This window comes from Manis javanica, chromosome 6 (genome assembly GCF_040802235.1).
Source record: "Manis javanica isolate MJ-LG chromosome 6, MJ_LKY, whole genome shotgun sequence".
Classification (NCBI taxonomy): Eukaryota; Metazoa; Chordata; class Mammalia; order Pholidota; family Manidae; genus Manis; species Manis javanica.
In genome coordinates, this window is record NC_133161.1 from 55,583,715 (window position 1) to 55,601,609 (window position 17,895).

Consider the following 17,895-nt stretch of genomic DNA (forward strand, 5'->3'; position numbering starts at 1 on the left):
TTCCGAGGGCAGAATTCCTTAAAGGTGCAAGAGAAATGTTTCTTCACATAAAACAGGAACTTATGAGTGGAGATCACGTACATATAAAATGTTGGAGCTAGAAAATTTCTCATAACGTTGTTCAAACTCTTATTTTATAAAGAAGGAATTTCAAACCTAAGAGAAGTTGAGTCATCTCTAAAAAATGAGTAAAAATCTAAAACTTTTTTTTGTCTTCAAGAAACCTACTTTATTATTTACTCTTTCATTCCTATCCTGATTTTTTTCTTTTTTTTTTTTTGGAATTTAGCTGATACACAATAGCATATTGGTTTCAGATGTACAACATAGTGATCGGGCAATTATACACTTTACTAAATGCTTACCATGCTAAGTGTAGTTACCCCTTGTCACTGTATCAAGATACTACAATATTATTGAAAACTGGAACTTTTTATACCCTTTTACTTCACATTCTCCTCTGAAACAGCTATATTCTGACAACTGAATTAGTATTAACAATTCCAGTGCCAACCTGAACTCTAAATTTGCATATTTGGCTGCTTCTTTACCTTCTTTGCCTAGACCTAGATTATCTAATAGGTATCATAAACCTCAAATAGATCAAAGACAATTTTTCTTCTCATCCCACTCAAATGTATTGCGCACCTGAGTAAACAGCATGACCTAAAGGCACAAGTCAAAAATCTAGAATTTATCCTAGTTTCTTTCTCACTCATCTTTTTAAGAATATGGCAACTTAATTAATGCTTAGTGACAATGCTTCGACACTTTTGTCCCTAGGTAATGAAGTAAATGCCAATGTCTACTTGAACCTTTTCACCATCTCTGGAATAAAATGTGCTCTCTGAAGTTTCAAAAAACAAAATGAGATAAATGGGGATCTCTTGGAGCCAGTTTTGCAAAATATAAATGCACAGAGAGAGTTAACCTACACTTGTTATTTTATTTTAGGTATTTGACTAAAGCTGTTTTTATTTAAACAGTGAAATTTGCCAGAGTGGAAAAATTAGCAATTAACATCAGCAAAGAAACTCTACAAACAAATGTTGCAGAAAACCTGCCTGCCAGGTTTGACTTATTTCGAATTTTAAAATAAAATGTTATTTGGTGTTATTTGTAAATTTCTGACTATTTACTAGGCAACTCAGTATTCAGATGATGTATTCTATTTGTTTTTGAAGTACAATGTGACCATTACAAAGATGGTACAGGCTAACCCTTTTCTAATTTGTACTGGTGCTGAGTGGCCCCAGCTGCAGGGAGGAGCGCTGTCTGCTTACTCTCAGTGGGGTGGCAGGGTCTCTCTTTGGTGCAACATCTGGAGGTGATCCCCCAGCAAAGCTGAGCTCTTGCCTTGCTGGCTAGAAAACACAAGACGAAACATCTGTGTGACAGATAAATGTGCAAGCCTGTGTGAATCTTAACCGAGGCCCCATCTGTGAAACACACCGTGCGTCATTCGTCTGACACCAGGTGAGTTACTTTGGTGGGGAACCCAGCTGAGATGAAGAAGATGATGGCTGTGCAGCCTCTCCGTCCCTTTTATCTGCGCTCTTGCTCATCTGTCAGTGTGTATCTGTATTTTCCATGCTCCTGTCCAGCAATCTCACCAAATGCTAAGAATGCGGCAGGGAAATCTATGACCATTCTGGGTTTGTAACACACACTGATACACACTTGCACAGGTACCCCATAGGCCAGAGAGCATGATAATTTACCCAAATTTCTAACACCTGCAAATGGTACAACTATTTAATTTTTATCAATCCTTGCTAGGATTGTAATTACAGCAAGTCCATAATTTCAATGTTTCATATTCCATGTTAAACATTATATATTCTATTGGCAAATGATGTAAAATTCATGAAATAATTACTAAAGGCCATGCTTCCTTCAAGTCCCCACAAGTATCTTTAAATTTGGAATGGCAACTAAGAACAAGATTGTATAAGGAGTAAACTTTTGTCTGTTAGATATCTGATTTCCTGAAATTGTTAAAAAGCCATTAAGTATGAGTGTTTGAATGTGATTACTTAATTACACAAAATGACCTTCAGCCCAGCTCATCACTTTCTTATTTTGCCTCAGATATTAAGACAGATTTTAGTTGGGGAATGGCAATAACACAAGTCTTTTTCTTTTAAATAAATGTAAAATTCTTTTGGAAAATAAAATCTTTCTCTTAAGCTCCAAAGAAACTAGATTTTAAAATAATGATAAAATTTTGTCTCAGTTCCAAAATAGATTAGCTATGTACCAACTGTTCTCAAAAGCAACATGCAAAGCTTGGAGGGCTTTCAAATCAAGAGGTCTGCTTAGAGAAGAACTCTGCTTCAAGCCAAAATATTCCATGTCATTTTGCTTCTGTGCATTTTGGGAAAATAACCAGAAGAACTGAAACTAAATAACAAGAGAGAAAGATTTTCCAAATATTGGTTTATTATTCAGATAAATTAAAAGTCTGAACTGAAAAACATCCTTTCCTACCAATATTGAAAAGATATAAAATAAATCTAGGGACCAAGTAAATTCTAACAAAAACTTTTTTATCTTTATTACTCTATCCTCTCTCTGGCTTCTAGAACACTCTAATATTTCAGTAACTTAAATAAGTGTTCATTTCTGGAAAGGAGACTAAAAATTTCCTCCTCCCAGTTAGTTTAAGAAAGTTACCAACTTGTTCTTTCATTCATTCAACATTTTTTACTGAGCACCTACTATATATTAGGCCCTGGGAAGAAAGTGGTCAATCAGGCAAGCTCTCAGTGGTGGAAAGAGAAAATAGCAATTGAAGATTGGAACTTAATGTGATGGGAAATGATGGGGCAAGAGGTGAGCATCTGTGTCTAATTTGTATGGGCAGGGAAGGCTCCTCTAAAGAGGTGAGATTTGAGCTGAGAGAGACTCCAATGCCAAGACTGAGTCATGAGAAGACTTGGAGGTTGAACATTTGATACAGGACTGTGGCTAGCACAACTCCTAGAGATGAAATGAGATTCCCCACTGCCTGGAGAGGAGGCCAACATGGCTGGGACTCAGCAAATAAGGGAAAAGGAGTAGATGAGGTCAGGAAGGGGGCAAGAGCCAGACAACAGCAGCCTTGTATGTCACGTAAAGATGTTTGGATTATATCCTACAAACAATAAGGAGCAACTAGGGAGTTTTAAGCAAGCCCTTGACATGATTTGATTTGCATTTTGTAAATAATTCATCACTCTGCCTGCTACAGAAGATTGGATTTGGGTGGGTGAAAGAAGAAGGCTGACCTTTCAGAACATAAAATCCTCAACTAAAGAGTCTAACAAGACAAGTAGAACACAAATAAGCTATTTTTCCTTCTTTTACGGCACTGCGTAACTTTTTCCTTTTATACTATGTAAAAGGTTATCCCCTGATAATCTCCTTTTCTAATCTTTCTTTCAAAATTTTACTTTTTCACTCTTTAAGAGTAGCAAATAGAGGCACAGGGAGGGAAGACATCCTTATTTTCTTTGCTAACCCTTGGTGATTTTGGACTGTGCTCAGAATGGACAAGCTCTTAATGCCGATGATCTTCCAATCACTTGACTTGGAAACATCTCCCTTTCTGCCTACTGACCAACCCCTGGCTTTGGTAAACTGGACAGCAGTGCAAAAGTCCAATTAAAGTGGATGACCAAGAGCAAACCCCAGACAGTAACTGCCATGTGGAAATGGTGACCCTGTGTGGCCACGCTTTTCAGTTTTTCAGACAGTGCCAGAAATCCAGATTTGTATTTGAAGTCTTTTCATTTTTAAAGATTGACCAATGGAACTTGAATGCTTTTTAAGACACGGGCAGGCCAAAGACAGCAGCTCAATGGAATGGATCCAGTCCATAGGCTGTCGGCTTATGACCTCTGGAAACAATCCCTTCTGTCCCTTCTTTCTTGAACATTCTATGGTTTAGGCCACACAGGGCTGATATCCTCATGCTCTTTAATATACCATCCTTCATACTCGTGATTTGTTTGATGTTTCCTACATGGTCAAAATTCACTCTTTTGGAGGGGTTGGAGGTAGGGGTAAGGACTGACTACAAAGGAACAGCGCAAGGGAATTTTGGGGGTTGAGGGAACTGTTCTACATCTTGATTGTGGTAATTATATGACAGGAATGCATTTGTCAAAATTCATTGAACTGTACAGCAAAAGGAATACATTTTACTGTGTATAAATTACACCTCAATAAAAAAAAGCAATAACTGTCCATAATATTGCTCCAAGAAGAAAACAAGGCCTGCTTCATGATGAATACAAAGATGGAAGAGAGGGCTGGAACAAAATTAGTGGTTTGGTTTACAGCAAAGTAGTTGGATGCAATATTGAGACAAGTGGGAAAGTTCTCAGAAATATTCTAGCATTTTCAGACAACCATTTTCATTAACAGAATGAGGAAAACATAACTATTAGTGCTTTGTAGGAAAATAAATACTGTGCTGGATTTCAGTAGTGCTTACCATGTTTACAATGCACTTTCAGTACATCTTCTCATGTAATTCTCACTGTATGCCTCTAAAACGTGAAGATTAAGAAATGATTGGACAAAGAGGTTAAATACTTTGACCAAAGTTGTGAAACTAATGAATAATTGTGCAGGTCTAAGAAACTTCTGCTGGAAAAGCTAGCAAGCATTCTAGATTTTGTATTTCATATAAGCTATTGTTATGCAGAACTGTCTTTGATTAGAATTATCCCTGCAGGTCTAAGAGCCATTCAAAGGAAAGAACACACCTTCTTTGTTTTCATTCTAGTACAGAGTATAACATTTGCTGACAAATCTTTGTGGAACATCACCAATTATTCCATGCTGAGAAGTTATTTTTTTAGAAGTGAGTTTTTGTTGCTGGTCAATATGACTATGTTGAGAGCAAGACAGTAATGGTATATTTAGGATACAGAAGCATGGCCAGGGATGCAATTCTGCTTGAGGAGTGGGAATATTCTAGACCACCTCATATTTCAGGGTCACTATAATCCCTCAGATTTCATAAGTATTTAGAGAAAGGGCAGAAAGATACAGTGGAAAAAAACCTCTACAATCAGGAACTTGGAAGCACCAAAATCTGTAACAGAAGATTGCTACACATCTGTGGTTTTCATATCCACAAATCACTTAGCTATATTAAAAATTCCTTACTAAGACTTAATTATTTCATGGTGTCAAATGAAACTGTTTGTCAAAGCTGGGAAACGACCAAATTATTCAGCTTCCCTCTCCCCTTGAACAGACTGGAATCAACATCAGTCAAACTATTCATGTGGCTTAATCGTCCAGATAATTTTCTTTCCCTTATTTTCTTACCTCATGCTTATGTCCAACTACTGTTTTTCTCATTCAGTAAAAGCACCTCTGACTAGATTAACAATGCAAGGTGAAAAGGAAAGGTCAAAGTCCTTCCCTCAGTGGTCAAGTTATGAAAGCAGACCTGGGAACATTTATGAATGTTACACATTAATCCACTGAAATGGTCATTCAGTTTCCTTTACAAACACAGGATTTCATCACATCTAATAATAAAGCAACAAGTCATTTTCTGTATATTATAAGCTATCAACTTGTAATTATGTCATAAAATGCTTCTATATGAACTCTCTGTGATGATGTAAGCTGGTATTGGAGCATAAGTGGTTTTTTTTTTTTTTGAAGCCCAATACATACCTACATGGATCTATTTACATTGGGCTAATTACGTCGAAATAGCATCTATTTGAGGGTAAAGTCAAAGTTTCTTTTATGAACCTCTATAGATGGATAAATAATCTAGGAGGCTTTTTACTGTCAGAAAATTGAGACTGCCTTGCAGTGCTTGCTAAAGTTTTTGGACATACTATCCATCTAATGGGCAAAATGTAATCCTAAATTGGTGATTAAAGACTCTGCATGGAAACAAGCTGTCAAATGGATAGAGAGAAATTAAACCTGACAACAGTAATGCCTACTTTCCTAAATGAAAGCCCAGTTTAAGTTTCTACTCATCCATTTTTCAAAACTTAAAACAAATCATTTTCCAACCACCCATAGATGAGATGCCAACATTTGCATTTAAGTTGAACTTGATGAAGTCAGTAGACTTTCAACTTCAGGCTTGCTGGGAGCTCCTGTAAGATGTTTGCCCAGTCTAAAAAAAAAAAAAAAAAAATGGCAATGCTATAACCTGCGAGAAAGGATTGGAAAGTGTGCCTGGCTGGAGTTGGCTATGTATTGCATTCATACTGCATAGTTGGAAAGCCTTACAATCCAACAGGATATCTGGATGTCCCACCATCAGATCCATGTAAAAAGACTTCCAAGTTTGTAAATGTATGGTGGGCAATGTGTGGAAAGTTGGGAAGCAGGGTCAGGAAGAGGGATATTTTCCATTCTGGCCAATCCAAACCAATACCAAACAAATTAGATGATCCTCTTTTTTATTTGCTTGCTTGCCTTGTTTTTAATTTTAATTTTTCTACTTGTTGGCAAAAACAGAATTAGGAAAATCTTGTTTCTTGATGGAAAACAACACAAACAACATAAGCACAAATTTAGGTAAAGGACAGCCTTCTGTGACATACAGCCTATGTCAGAATTCCAGCTCTGTCACCTGTTAGCCCTGCGACCTTGGTCAACTTACTTAAGCCCTTGAAAGTTAACTTTCTTGATATTAAAAAAAAAACCGAGTTGTTAACTTTGAGGAGATCATACATATAAAAGAACACTAGCCTGGTATCCCAGCTCATAGTAGATCTTATATCTACAGGGAGTGGGTATCATTTAAATGATCCTATGCAAGTGCATTAAAGAGAAGGAAAAGATATGTTAGGAGAAACAGGTGCAGCACAAAAGCAAAGATTGGTAACTGATCCTGATCTAATTATACTTAAAATTTTAATCTTCTCCTAAGGAAGCTATGATTACAATTACCTTTATTAAAATAAAGCTAATATGAACTGTTTACTTGCTTGATAATATGAAATGCGATTTCAAAAAATGTAAACTTCTTGCAATGTAAATGTCTATACAGTCTTCTTCAAATTAATCTCCTTGGGAGATGTACACTTTGCCTAATAGTGCACAAATAGTTCTAGTTTAGAACTGCCTTCAGGGACACTTCATAAGAAAAAGAATAACACACACACACACACACATATGGATGCATGCTATGTCTTCATGTAACCACAGGCATGAAAGAATATACTCCCCTGGGTTGCTATGGATGGATGATAGGGGACAAGGAGTGGGTATGAATCATAAGGGGTCATGGAGAATATGTACCATTATGTTAGAAAATATGCCAAGAAAAGGAATACAACAGATACTACTCAAATAAAGGGTCAATTTCTCTTCCAAACATTAATGAAAGCTCCCCATTTGCTCTGTTACAGCATTTGTACAAAATTATATTCATGCCTTGCTTGTCAGACATAATATCTACCTGTTTTAATAAGGGCAACAGAGGACATGTGCTTGACCTCCCCTTCGCTGGTCTAGTCTTAGATATATTTTTATTATGATAAAATAGCACTCGTGTCAAAATGCCTAAGTATCATAGTAATAAATATATAATAAATACTGAAATCTAGAGTGAACCTTGACATATATATCATATCATTATTTATGTGGGTTTTTTAAAAGTGTTGGCTGATATCCAGTCATAGGAATGCGTAAGACATTTATCACAGAGCATATTACAAAGAAGGAAGGAAAGAATGAAAGAAAGAATGAATGAAAGGAAGGAAGGAAGGAAGGAAGGAAGGAAGGAAGGAAGGAAGGAAGGAAGGAAGGAAGGAAGGAAGGAAGGAAGGAAGGAAGGAAAGAAAATAGACAAAAAAGAAAAGATATAAAAAGGACAAGATAACCCAGAGAGGTAAACAAATCTTAAATATTATTTTCTCAAAGAAAACAATCACCCTCCTCATGTCTGCTATCCAATACTTAACATAAATTATATTACTGTTTACTTGAGTATTTCACTTCCCAGCTTCCTATGTTGTAAGCTCCACAAGGACCCTGAGTATTGTTTTCTTAATGCCTGAAGTAGTGTGTGGCACAAAATAAGCATTCAGTACAATTTGTCCAGTAGATATATGCATAAATTATTATTTCATTCAAGTAACTACAGAGGAAAAAAGAACTTTCTTAAAATTTCTGCTCAAGTAGATTTGAAAGAATGAATATGAAAACTTAGCTATCAGATATATTCTAGATAAAATACAAAGTGTTAGGCATGAATCAATGCTATTCTAATAATACTGTAATAGAGAAGTAATTTGAAGAATGATGATGTCATTGGGCAGAAGATAAAGATCTATGTCACATTATCTCACAACAAAAATGTCTAAAGACACCTTAGAAATTTTCTGTATATCATTCAGATAGTGATATGGTTAGAGATCTGGCCTTTTATTAATTAGGGAGTAGTCAGAATACTCCTTCAAAAATCATAAAAATGTCCAAGTAATCATGGTGTGCTTTGCTTTTGCTAATCATAGTTTTATTTTACCAGATAAATCTGTGGCAATATTTAAACTTGAAATGGGCTCACAGGAAAATTACCAATATTCTCCTACCTTTTTTTTTTGCTATTTTGTACTTGAAGGGAAAATTCTATTTTAGAAACCGTTTTTATCTTCCAATAAAAAAACAAAAGATACTGGCAAAAGTAACAGTCTTCTTTTGATGCTGGTAAAAAGAAACTCTTGGGGTGGGGGGAAAGAAAAGAATCTTGGTTTTTTGAAAAGACTCACAGGTCACCACTGCATGAATATACCACATATTAGCAATCTCAACTATTTAATACATTTCTGAACATTTAAGTGTCTCAAAAAATAAAAGAGCAAATACTGGTAAGCCATGATTAAGCTTAAAATACTTTCAGTAGAAATATAATATTTAAACTGATCAGCAGAGATAAATCATCCTGACAGGTGTTCCCCTCAACTCTTACCTTTTTGTCTTACCCTACTGTGGAGGTAAAACACTGCAAATTCTATATAAACTCATTTCAGGAATATTTCTGCTAAGCTGCAGAGTACTTACACCATAATTACATGATGCAAGTAATTCTCATAATATACAAATTTCCCATGTAAATGTCATTAAAGTATCAGGCAACAGGTAAATTATTTAGTATGAATAGTAACATTTACATTACATAACTATAGCAAACATGTATGACTGCTTGCATAAATGCGTTCAAATATTAGCAAGATATAAGAAAGTCTTCAAAATTTAATAAGTCAATCACTGTATGAACCATGCTCTGAAGAGTACAGGTTTGCTTGTAATTCTAAAAATAATTAACAATTTAAATAGATCGTGAAAAATTTCATGTCAGGAAAGCCAAGAATATTTAATATGATGCAGGTTTAGAGACAAACCTACATATTTTTTCTCTATTGTGACTGCTTTTTTTGCTTCCCTAAATTCCTCCAAAAATAATCATATTAAAAAGTTTAGAGAACAAAAGGAAAAGACATTTAAAAACATATCATTTGTCCACTTATGTCTTCATGTGTACCATTATCTCCTGCTGTAATAAGTATCTCAAGAGCAGGGACCATATTTTTATGATGCCAACTATTTGGTTCCAGTTTGAATGGATTGAATGCAGGATTATCCACGATAACAGAAAAAAATGACATAAATGCATGTTTCTGTGGTTATTTCTTATTAATGGGTATTCTAAATGGTTAGAGAACACACAAATGTATTATTATACAGAAACTTGTTAGCTTTTGGCATCTAAATTATGACTGTCACCTAATGTGAAGTGAATGGTTTCACCACCTTATGGGGAAAGTATGAACAGTAGCAATCTATTTCTTGATGGTTCTACTGTGAACACTTTAGAGGAGGACGGAGTCTCCATGTTTTCTTTAGTAAGATTCTTCTCTGTTCCCTTAGACAATTGAGAGCAGGTGAACTATTTTTAAAATCTGGAGAATACCCAATGTGTATATGCCATCTTGATTAAACATATGGAATACATACTTGGAGACCTGCTTGAGTAATCTAAACACCCAAGCTGAGAGAAGTTAATAAATAGAGATCAGCTTTGTACTTTGAAGTTTTCTGGGCTTCATTTTGCCTAATTAAGACAAGATTTAATAATCAAACCACTGTACAAACATGTACCTAAAATTACAGGTTTGTTTCTAATTTGGGGAAGAATTCTTAACTGATTCCAAGGAATAGGCTCCACATGGCAGAAGAATCTGATAAGATTTGTGTCTCCCATTGCTAAAATGCAAATGCCTGTTTTCCATCTTAGTTTCTGTTACGTGACTGAGGTTAGTGTCCGCCTGTCAAAATCTCAAGTATGAAACTAGAATGTAAAGATTCTGATATTAGCATAGCATCTGAGTCTCGCAACTGTAGGTCATAAAAAGATACTCCAAGTATTCTTAAAGATATTAATAGGAATCTAACAAACTTAATTCCAGATCAAAATATTTGAGGGAAAAACTGGATCCCAATCTTTCCTTCCACAGAATTTTTCTCACTAGACACTGGACAGTTTTTCAAGAATACCTGGTAGTTTTAAGCAATGCTGAGAGATTGCAAAACAAACTTAATTGTACTATAACGCAGCAAACATATGCAGAATCACATTCAAGCTAATAAGTATTATGCCATTGTACAAGAAGGAATTTGGCTTTCCTCTGAAAAGACTGATGTGATACAAAATAATTTGATATATTTAGAGAAATGCTGTAGCAATAAACTAGGCATGGATCTAATGATCTATAAAGTCTGCAGTAGAGTAGAAGTGAAAGATGGTAGGAGAGGCAGTTGCCAGTACCAACCGTTCCCATGCATGTCGCCCCCACCCCCCACCCCCACACACATAATCCCTGAAAGCAGCAAAGGTCTGGGCTTGGAGAATTTCTATTTAGTAGTGTGATCTTTGGTCCATGCTTCCTTCACAGCTCTGCCTTCGTAAGGTGGAGGCCAAAGAGAAAAAAATCTACCCCAGCTGCAATAAGGTGAGACATTGACCCCCTAGATAAAGACCCTATTCTCCTATAGCTTTATAAAGATGATGAGCCCTCTACCCAGGAGGTTTTGCATTGTTTATATTGCAATAGAATAAAGCATTTTAATACTAAGCCAATTTTTAGCTATCTATCACCAACAGGACATCATCTGTCAATGTAATGTTTCTACAAGATACTTACAGGTGATACAGTGACAAAGGTGAGTGGATAGAATCTTGATATTCAGGCCTTAACATTTTCTGGGAATGAGAAGATTCTGCTTTGGAAGCCTACCACAGCAGAGAGTGGTAATGGAACTGGCGTGGCTTTGCCAGTCTGACTGATGTCACCGTATTGTGATCACTTCTTTGTGGTTGCCTCAGCAAAAGAGCTGAGGATGGGGTGTGATGCAAGACACTTGCTGTCCAGTTCAGCCACAATACGGCAGCCAGAAAGAAATTACCACACGTTTTGGAGAAATTGCTTCAAACATTTTGGAATGAAGTGGGACATACTAAAAAATAAATATAACATGGATACACGTGACTTGCTGAGAAGTACTTTGTTTGCTAACCCTGTCTTATATGCCAGCACCCGTGTAAGCTTCTGCAGACGTCACCCTGCCACACTGAACTCTGCCTCAAGCCTTTTCCAGAAATACCAAAAATGGAACTCTGCACACATGTGCCTGCATGTGCTTATGTATTAAAAGGGGCACTCAATTGGAAAAGACCTTGCTAATCTGTAATTTCAGTTTGCTACAAACATCCCATGAGTGTAAGGATGGTGAGAACACTGATTCTGTGAAGATAATCCTTGAGCCTTGACATCAGGCAACCTTCTCTCACTGGGACAGGTACCATCGCTCTCCCAGTGCACCCAGGTCAGGGACGAGAACCCCAGTGTCCCCTGTGGTGGTTGACATGTGACTTGGGTTGGGGGCTTACTTTGTTCATGTGGATCTGCTGCTGGTATCGCTTCTGCTTCTCCAAGAATTGCTGGTGCTGCTGCTGAATGACCAGCTGAGCCAACGTGCTCTGAGGCAGAGGAGCAGACTGGGTTCGATTCAGGGGTCTGTGACGGGGTAATTTGTGGGTACCTCTAATGCCAGGTGAAATTCTCTCTTTTGTTGCCAAGGGAGACTGAGGATGTAAGGGAACCCCGCCTGGAAAAAATAAAACACATGTATACACACACACACACACACACACACATATATACACACACACACACAATTTTGCTTAAGAAAAGACAGTAAGTCACAGAAACCAGGTAAATGGGAAACATTTTATGAAAAATAGTGATTCTACAGGCCAACATCAGAAGAAGGCTAGGGTGGGGGGCAGGGGAAGCAGAAGTGCCAAAGCTCTGGACAGGCGTGCATCTGACCGATGACTCACCAACAGTCCACTCTGCTACGTATGAAGGTGAAATGAAGTGAGTGTTTTTCCCCATGGATCTAGAGGAATAAATAATGAAATAGCCTTTCCCACAGTACCAGGTGTCAGGGAGACCCTTGTATGACACTGTAAATCTTTACTATGGTCTTGAGTTAAAAGGACATTACATTAGATCACTGATGAAATAAGAGCCCTAAAATGATTTGTAAGTGGTGCCATTAATTACCAGCCACAAGAAGCTTTTGCTGTCGCATTTGTTCTTTCAATAATAAATGCTGCAGGAGAGCTTGGTGGCTGCTGTTGGGCTTTCCCTCTAGAGCAACATGGGCATGGCTGGACGATGACGTGACGCTGCCCGCAAACTGCCCAGGCAGAGGGATGCCTTGCCTGAGCGTCTGTGTCTCACACTTCTGTTTTTCTTTGAGTGAACTCGAAGCCTGTGTCAAGAAATAATAAAGATGTTAATCTTCTTTCATCCATGTGGGTCTTTAGAGCTGTGCATCATTATTCCATAATCTCCCCCACCAAAATAAAACTCATCTTACTGATGGCTAAGTAGGGAAAAATGGATAATAGCATGTCTTTTAAACTAAGTGAATTAACAAAGGAGAAATAAAAAGAGCTGAAAACAATTTAGTATTGGTTATCATTGTACTGAACTTAAAAATATTTTTTAACATTAAAAATGCTGCTGGTTTCAAGCTTAATGATTGGGAAGCTTATTTCTAAAATATTTTAATATACTGCTTAAATAAAAAGTATATTGGAAAAGTAAAATTTTTTCAAATTGCCAAATTCATGATTATATCATAGCGATTGAGAAGCTGGAGATAAAACGGTCTGTAATATTGGAGTTTTAGACAGAAGGAACAATCCACCCTTTCTTTCTCTTTATGTCCTCTAAAAAGTTCAGAGAGCTGTAGGCTTCCAACATTTAATTTTTAAAGTGAAATTCTTCACATAACTCAATGAGAGGTTATATGAAATATGCAGAAATTTGATTTAAACATGTAGGTTATATTAATTCACAACAGATTCCCAAATCTCTAAATATTGAAAAAGACATTTCAGATCCCTTTGTTTAATAAAATAAACTCCAAGTGAAATTAGATCAAATAAAAATGCTATTAAGAACTTGAAATGTATGATAACACAGTAATAAGGCAATAACAATTACATCATCAGTAGCAATAATGAATTATCCTATCCGAGGAATTTAATGAATGGTGGTCATTTTGGTACTACAAAAGCAGAAGTCTAATACCTCAAAATTGTGTGGCATGTTTCTTTTCAAAACTCATGTTTCATCTTTCAAAATTGCTGTGCACCAGGGAAGCAAAGCAATTTTCAGTGATGGAGAACTGAAGGACGAAGAGGTAAATGGTTTTTCTTAGTCACGCAGCAAGTCAATGCAATGTTTTATCAAGAAGTGATTCCTTTTTCTGCCCCTTTTTCCTTAACATTTCCCACTATTCAGCGGGGAAATGGAATATTAGAGATCCCTTTGCCAAAGCAATGCTAAGCATGAAAAATTAATTGTGATGGCCTTATCTGCACCAAAATAGAAGCAAAGAAAAATGAAACTTCAATCCAAACCACACTGGTTTACTCATCCAACAGCACCAAATTGTATGACCATTGAAACATTAAATGGTCTGGCGTTAATACTTGGTCCTTTGGGAAAAAATTCTCCCTGACCACATTAGAAGTGGTGTATGTTTGTGTTAGCTGGTAGGAGTGACTTAGAACATGCAAAAAGGAGTGGAAATAAAATGCCTACTCATGTGTCATAAGAAGTTTTTATGTTATTACTTGCTTATCATCAGAAGAATAGGCAAATTAGAAGGAAATTAATTTTTTAGTAAGTGAAGATTTGAAAATATCATTCACGAAAATTCATGCTTAGTTCCATCCCTAATTTTTTTTTTCTTTTCACTAGAACCAACTGTTCACAAATGCTTCATGAGGAATTTCAAGGGCATGGCTGAATTCAGTATTTTTAAGGGTTTTTTTTAAAATCCCCAGATATAAAACAACACTTAAATTCTGTTTTCTCTCATTGGTATAAGATTAGTATATCACTTAAGATAACATTCCACTCTATTAACAATACCAAATATAATAAGATATCTCTCAGACTGATTTTATAATAATTTTGAATACAATCATAAAATTTTGTCCTTTATAAATGATAAATGTCACTATAGGTATGCTTGTGCAAAAATTAGCAACCCATATGCATTCTGAAAATAGTCACAAGATGGTTAACTCTTTATAATTCCCCAATGTGGACATATTGCAAAAGAGGGTAATTTGACAAGCTGGACTCAGAAAACCTGTTGCTTAAGATTGGCAAAATTGGTGCCTAGGGTTGAAGCAGATTCTTCTTTAAAACCAATGTATTACATGAGCTTTGCAAAAGTACAATTTAAGTGACTAACATTTCACAGATAACTTATTTCAGATAAAGCTTACAAATCTTTTACAAAGACTAAAATTTATATTATTTTAGGGAATATGTATAAAATAATTATTACTATCTTTAGTAGGATGATTATCTCCAAAAGATCTTATTTCAGTTATCAAGACTTCTAAAGTAATCGATTCTCTTTGAATCTCCTGGGTAGTGTTTAACATTGTTATTAGAGAGGTTTTCCAGATAAGGATTCTCAGGACCATAGAGTAACTTAAATTTCCAAAATAAAGTCATTTACAGAATAAATTCTATAAACATGCTGTTGTGCTCGAGAAGCTACACTCTCAACATTGGCTGGATTGAGTTCCAGGTCTGCCACTTAATAGCTCTATGATCTTGCACTTTTAAAAAGTCCAAGTCTCAGTGTCTTCTATGAAAAAGTGACGTGTAATCTCTGTTTCATGGCCTGGCTGTGTGGAACTACTAAAATAATATATCTGGAAAGTGCTTTCTTTTGTAAAAGCCTTGTACAAATAATAGTTATTATATTTATATATCATTGTGTGCACCAATGCAATTCTTTCACTAGAAATTCAACTGAACGTCTTCAAATAACTCAGTAAACAGAGAAGTAGATGCTACCAAGTTTCCTTGAAGCCTAAATGTACAAGGAATGAGAGAGTCCCCTGTGAAAACATCGTGTGGCCTAGTTTGGGTTCTTGTTATGTAATGACTTACATTGAGCTGGGCTGGCACTGCTGGGAGTCCCAATGTAATGTTGGGCAAAGAGGGAGACGTGTAAAGACTTAGCAGGTTCATGGAATCTTCGTGAATTAGGATAGGTTGTTGTGAAGCCATTTTCTGTTTAAAGAAAAAAAAGAAAGGGGAGTCTCAAAATATTATATTATCACAAATGTTACTGTAAAATGTTCACATTTCAGAAAATGGTTCATTATTATCAAAATTTTTCAAAATATTTAGGTAGTTTAATCAAGTATTTATTTTATGATTTCTGTATCCAAAAGCTGTATGTAGAGGTTAAATTATGATTTTCTTTATCAGACATAATTATGAAATCTGAAGGGCTTCTCATTCATTTTGTAAAATTCGTTTTTAAAATTCTGGCTATATGGAAAAAAATCAGTATGTCATTAATTGGTAAAGTATAACAATTAAACTGAGTAATTCCTAAAAGTATATGTACTTTTATGTATGACTGAGTGATGGATATGCACATAATGCTGCTTTAATCATTATCTTCATACATGTTAAATATCATTTTACTAATGGGAAAACTCACACAAGAAAATCTTGGATTAAATATCACTTTTTTGGACTTCTATAATTAATCAGATGCATTTATTCATACAGAGTTTATGAATAGATAACTATATCATGTTTTTAGATTATTCATATTCAGAAACTAAACTGTATGTAGAAGTTAAATTATGATTGGTAAAGTACAATTAAATTGAGTAATTCCTAAAAGTATATGTACTTTTATGTAAGACTGAGTGATGGATATGCATATAATGCTGCTTTAATCATTATCTTCATACATGTTAAATGTCATTTTACTAATGGGAAAATTCACACAAGAAAATCTTGGATTAAATATCACTTTTTTGGACTTCTATAATTAATCAGATGCATTTATAATCAGATGCAGGAAATTATGATTTTCCTGTAAAATGTCATGATTTCCCTGTGCCACGATAGCTTTCATTTACACTGAAATACCTTGAACACTTTGGCATCACAGTTGTTTTTACAACAGATACCTTTTTTTAATCCAGTACTAAGAATCCTGTTTTCCCACATGTGGCCTAATATAGTTGCTTGAATTACATTTTCTGTTTAACTCTTGCTTTCCTCCCAGAACTCTTATACAATGAGTTACAAAGGTCTTATTAGACTAAGGAACTCTGGCCTGATATGGTCCCCAAGGGAACAACATCCCTGAAAAAGAATACTCCATGTAACAGTATGACACAGTGACTGCTTTCTTCCCAAACAAAAAGCATATGGGACTCCAATAATAGACCACCTCCAAGAGGGATATTGCACACACGGGCTTTGACTAAAGTAAATATAATAACTTGTCAAGCATGTTTGAGGGAGCAGTAGATTTTCCTCTGGACAAACCTGGGATATCAATTAACTGGGGAAAATATCATGTGCTAATACAATGCGACCTAAGAATGTCACTGAAGAGTGATGCGCCACCAAAACACAGGATGTTATTCCAAAACATCACCTCAGTCATACATTTGTTTGAAGATGAGTTGCAGCCTTAACATAATAAGAGAAGAAGGGTAAATGTAAATTTCTCACATTGCAACTTGGAATTCCGAGCTAACTCAGATTTTTTTCTCAAAAGAACAAGCCATGTTTGTGCATGAAAATCAAGAGGCATGTTGAAACTTTATTATATTGACTTTATATGCAACTCTTTACAAAATTACAGTTACCTGAAAGGCCACATCATGAAGATGGTTGAGAAGGATTTTTTCCTTACAATGTGTGAGATCATAGTTTTACTTCAGGGACTACCAGCAACGGTTGCACATTTGCTCCAGTTAAAAAAGATGAGTTACTACTTTGCTTACACCAATATGTTTTTAACATAAATTTTAGGTTTATAGAATATACACCTGAACCAGAACAAAAAAAAATGTACGAGGAAATAAAAATATGTTAACCAGCTTATTGGCACCTAGTAGTAATTTATCATACAAGGCTATTTCATTTCCTTATCTGTACAAATAGAAGAGAAAGAAAGTAGAAAAATAAACACTTTCAATCATTTATAATGTTCGTCCCAGGTTGTATCCACTTCTCACAGGACTAAGACTTTTGTGTGCTGTGGGAACAGTACCAAAAGATACTATAGACCTCACAAAACAGGTTGTCTTGGCTTCCTAGACAGAACTTTTGCACTGTCCTCCCACCTCATCACAGGAAGCAAAACTAGATTAAAGTAAAAAAAAAACTGTTTCTCCTCAAATACAGTCATGGCAGCTGCACACTGGCTACTCACACAGGCTTTGACAGACGCGAAAGGGTCTGGGAGGATCTGCACTCTGGGATGTCAGCCCCT

The 17,895-nt window shown here is 35.8% G+C and overlaps 1 protein-coding gene and 1 long non-coding RNA gene across 11 annotated transcripts in view; one reads left to right on the forward strand and one right to left on the reverse strand.

Annotated features, from left to right (window-relative positions):
- HDAC9 (histone deacetylase 9) overlaps positions 1–17,895 on the reverse strand; it is a 938,800-nt gene that overhangs the window by 373,452 nt on the left and 547,453 nt on the right. For 6 of the 9 annotated variants that reach the window (XM_073238732.1, XM_073238734.1, XM_073238729.1 and 3 more), the window contains 3 exons: positions 15,534–15,656; positions 12,606–12,816; positions 11,927–12,144 (listed from right to left, as the gene is read on the reverse strand). In XM_073238732.1, coding sequence (XP_073094833.1) covers positions 11,927–12,144; positions 12,606–12,816; positions 15,534–15,656 — 552 coding nt within the window. Of the gene's footprint in view, positions 1–1,283; positions 1,365–11,926; positions 12,145–12,605; positions 12,817–15,533; positions 15,657–17,895 lie in introns of all 9 variants that reach the window. The other 3 variants (XM_073238726.1, XM_073238727.1, XM_073238728.1) reach the window with 1 other exon arrangement.
- The window catches only part of LOC108393745 (uncharacterized), a 40,876-nt gene continuing 24,351 nt past the window's right edge, over positions 1,371–17,895 (forward strand). For both annotated transcript variants that reach the window (XR_012132263.1, XR_001852308.3), the window contains exon 1: positions 1,371–1,476. This is a non-coding gene — a long non-coding RNA (uncharacterized lncRNA). The remainder of the gene's footprint in view (positions 1,477–17,895) is intronic.